Source organism: Otolemur garnettii, unplaced genomic scaffold (assembly GCF_000181295.1).
Source record: "Otolemur garnettii isolate 467f Iridium unplaced genomic scaffold, OtoGar3 scaffold00051, whole genome shotgun sequence".
In the NCBI taxonomy this organism is placed as follows: Eukaryota; Metazoa; Chordata; class Mammalia; order Primates; family Galagidae; genus Otolemur; species Otolemur garnettii.
The window spans coordinates 2,276,843-2,281,082 of NW_003852446.1; the positions used below are offsets into that span (position 1 = coordinate 2,276,843).

The following is a 4,240-nucleotide window of genomic DNA, read 5'->3' on the forward strand; positions in this document are numbered from 1 at the left end:
GGGTGCCTGTAGTCCCAGCTACTTGGGAGACTGAGAAAAGAGACTCGCTTAAGCCCAATTGTTTGAGGTTGCTGTGGGCAGTGACGCCACAGCAATCAACTGCCATGGCACTCAACCGTGGCGTCACTCAACTGTGGCGCCACTCAACCGCCAGGGCTGTCAACCACGACGCCACTCAACCGCCACGGCTGTCAACCGTGGCGCCACTCAACCGCCACGGCTGTCAACTGTGGCGCCACTCAACCGCCACGGCTGTCAACCGCGACGCCACTCAACCGCCATGGCTGTCAACCGCCAACACTCAGCCGCCATGGCACTCAAACAATGGCGACAAAGTGAGATTCTGCCTCAAAAAATACGGATGGGGGGGGAAAGGGGAACTTCCTCGCTGATGGATGTGGCCTGTGAATCCTGGGATAGTGGTTACGCTGGTGTTTAATTTGTCAAAGCCCGTCGATCTGTACACATAAAATGGGGTATTTTGTTGCAAGTAAACTAGACATCTTTTTAAAAAATGTTTCTCCCCAAAAAATACTTGAGGAAGGCCGGGCGTGGTGGCTCACGCCTGAAATCCCAGCACTCTGGGAGGCCGAGAGGGCTGGATTGCCTGACCTAACAAGTTCGAGGCCAGCCTGAGCCAGAGCGAGACCCCCCCCCACCCCGTCTCTAAAACTAGCCAGGCGTTATGGCGGGCGCCGGTAGTCCCACATACTTGCGAGGCTGAGGCAAGAGAATCACTTCAACCCAAGAGTTTGAGGCTGCTGTGAGCTGTGAAGCCACAGCACTCTACCCAGGGCGACAAAGACTGTCAAAAAAAAAAAAAACTGCCTGGGGAAATCAGTAGCTTGGCGCCGGGCGCCCTAACGAAATAGTATGAGGTAAACGCGACAGTCGCTTCTCTGGTGCCCTGGGGCCGGGGAGAGGACAGAGTCTAAGTCACCCGCGCTAACCGCCCCACTCACCCAACCCGTAATTGGGGCTTCACTTCCGCCAACGCCATCTCGGGGTTCTCCCAGTTCCCGAAGGCGGAGAGAAGGGGGGGCCCGGGACCCACGCAGCTCCAGGCCGGGATCCGACTCTCAGCCGTTGAGGGCGCGGGCGCGAATCGCGAGAGGACAAAGGCGTACGGCCTCAGGCGTGCGTCAGGGCTGGGGGTCGCAGCGTGGGGGCGGGGAGGCCGGAGGGACGCTGGAGGGCCCTGGCTCCAAAACTCTGGGGGTCCGGGGCAGGCCCAGACGGGAAGTTACCTTTCCGGTGTCAGGGAGGATGGCCGGCGGGGACCGTGGGCTCCGCCCTGCGGCCGGCCTGGCGTTCACCTGTCTAGCTGGGGACGGGGCCGCCGCTGGGGTCCTTCCCGCCGGCGGCGCGGACGTCGGGCTGCACAGCGCCCCCTCTCTGCCACGCCGCTCGCGTCGGTGACACGATGATGAGCTGGGGGTTTGCGCCCGTGTATATGCAAAGGTCCCAAACAAGCCCCTAAAAAGTGATTACTCCGGCACAGGCAGCTCCCGTCCCGCTACAGTCTCGATGCCCTTGGCCCCCAGGCGTCTCTCCGCACTGGCCCTGCTCCTCCCTCCCTCGCCCACTTTGCCAAAGCACTTGGGATGCGCCGGTGAACTCCACGGTTCCCGGCCAGCCCGGGTCCCAGGCAAGCCGAGACGCTCACTCGGGCCCCCGTCCCCGTCCACTTCTCACCCTTGAAAAAACTTCCAACCGTCACCAACGCTAGCGGATCCCCTACTACGTACCAGGAACTGCAGGAGCATTAGAGAGTGGGGGTGGGGAATGCAATGGAATTCTAGGCTTTGAGGACCTCCCAGTTGGAAGCTGTAGGTTCCGGGCAGCAAAGAAAAGCTGGGGGGCGGAGGATGGAAAGGAGACTAGAAGTCAATAAGGGCTCTCAGAGTGACTTTCTTAAAAAAGAGTATTTGGAGATGGCTAGTGCTGGGGTATGACACAATAGTACAGGAGGTTTATTCAGGCGAAGGGAAGGACTTGAGGAAACCACTCAAGGAGAAAGGCGCTACCTGTGAACAATAGAAGCGTTTGAAGTGAGAAGGAAGATTTGGGAAAGTGGTAGAAATTGTACATAACCAGAGTGGGACACTAGAGCTACAAGTTAGACAAGACTCATTAAAGACATACTAGGGTTTAGAAATCATAATTGTCGGCTCAGCGCCTATAGCTCAACCGGCTAAGGCGCCAGCCACGTACACCTAAGGTGGCGGGTTCGAATCCCCAGCCTGGACCCGCCAAACAACAATGACGGCTGCAACCAAAAAATAGCCGGGCGTTGTGGCGGGCGCCTGTGGTCCCAGCTACTTGGGAGGCGGAGGCAGGAGACTCGCTTGAGCCCAGGAGTTGGAGGTTGCTGTGAGCTGTAATGCCACGGCACTCTACCCAGGGGGACAGCTTGAGGCTCTGTCTCAAAAAAAAAAAAAAAAAAGAAATCATAATTGTCCAGCGAGGTGGCTCACGCCTGTACTTTGGGAAGCCAATGTGGAAGCATCATTTGAGCTCAGGCTCATACACCAGCCTGAGCAAGAGTGAGACCTCTCTCTACCAAAAATAGAAAAATTAGAAGGGGGTAGTCGGAAGTACCTGTAGTCCCAGCTACTTAGAGGCTGAGGCAAGAGAATCCCTTGAGCCCAGTAGTTTGCGTTTGCTGTCAACTATAATAAGACCGCTACACTCAAGCTCAAAAGTAATATTATTATGTAGGGTTCATTTAACTATGATTTTTCAAGATATTAATATAAATATAGATCTTAGTGACCAAAACCCAGTTTTCTGATTGAGTAGGACAGGAAGATGAGTTAAGTAGAATGCACTGAGAATGTGCTGAACAAAGGCTCTAGCCCCAGAGGACAGGAACTAAAACCGGCAGGGAGCGGAAGGATTGGGAGACAACATAGAAAGACCCAAAGACCAGCGCCTCTCAGAAGGAGAGGCTTAGCAGTTTGGCAATAGAGACTATGATGTTGGGGCTCAAGCCTTCCAAGGGGAAGCAATCCCAAGAGATGACACAGTTTAGGGGTGGCTGCTCCAATGGACAAAAAAAGTTAGATGAGGACCAGGCAGAGTAGCTGAAACCTGTAATCCTAGAACTGGGAGGCCGTGGCAGCCAAATTTCTTGAGCTCAGGAGTTTAAGACCAGCCTAAGCAAAAGGGAAACCACTGTATTAAAAATAGAAAAAAATGAAGCCAGCGCAGTGGCTCACAACTGTAATCCTAGCCACTCTGGGAGACCCAGGCTGTTGGATTGCCTGAGCTCAGGAGTTCTTGACCAACCTAAGTAAGAACAAGACCTCATCTCTAAAAAACAGCCGGGCACTGTGGCTGGCACCTGTATTCCCAGCTACTTGGGAGGCTGAGACGAGAGGATTGTGTTAGCCCAAGACTTTGAGGATGCTATGAGCATCCACAGCACTCTACCCAAGTTGACAAAGTAAGACTCTGTCTCAATAAAAAAAAAAAATATATATATATATATACATATATATACACACACAGTCTTCAAAGCTAGACCCAGGAGACCAAGTCCAGCCTGAGGGGGACGACCCCCCTTTCCTCATCTCTAAAAATAATAAAATAGGCTTGGGGACTGTAGCTTAGGGGTTAGGGTGCCAGCCACATACGCCAAGGCAGGCGGCTTGAACCTGGCCTGGGCCTACTAAACAACAATGACAACTGCAACAAAAAAATAGCTGGGGGCTTTGCACCTGTAGCTCAGCAGCTAGGGCTCCAACTGCAGACACCAGAGCTGGCGCATTCAAACACAGCCCAGGCCTGCCAAACAACAATGACAACTATAATTTAAAAAAAATAGCTGGGCCTTGTGTCAGGTGCCTGTAGTCCCAGCTACATGGGAGGCTGAGGCAAAAGAATCGCTTAAACCCAAGAGTTTGAGGTTGCTGTGAGCCATGACACCACTGCACTCTACCAAGGGCAACAGAGTGAGACTCTGTCTCAAAAAAAATAATAAAAACAAAAGGGCGGCCCCTGTATCTCAAAAGGGTAGGTCGCCAGTCCCATATGCCAGAGGTGGAGGTGGGTCCCATATGCCGGAGGTAGAGGTGGCGGGTTCAAACCCAGCCCCGCCAAAAACTAAATAAACATAAAAAATAATAAAATAAAAAACAAAAGAATTTTTTTTTTTTTTTTGAGACGGCACCTCAAGCTATCACCCTGGGTAGAGTGCCATGGACTGTGGTCCCAGAGGAGAAAAACTGGACTGAAG

The 4,240-nt window shown here is 53.1% G+C and overlaps 1 protein-coding gene across 1 annotated transcript in view; it reads right to left on the reverse strand.

Annotated features, from left to right (window-relative positions):
- Positions 1–1,148, reverse strand: part of CTPS2 (CTP synthase 2) — a 136,946-nt gene extending 135,798 nt beyond the window's left edge. The window contains exon 1 of the mRNA XM_023514347.1: positions 963–1,148. Coding sequence (XP_023370115.1) covers positions 963–1,000 — 38 coding nt within the window. The 5' untranslated portion in view covers positions 1,001–1,148. The remainder of the gene's footprint in view (positions 1–962) is intronic.
- Positions 1,149–4,240: the final 3,092 nt, after the last annotated feature.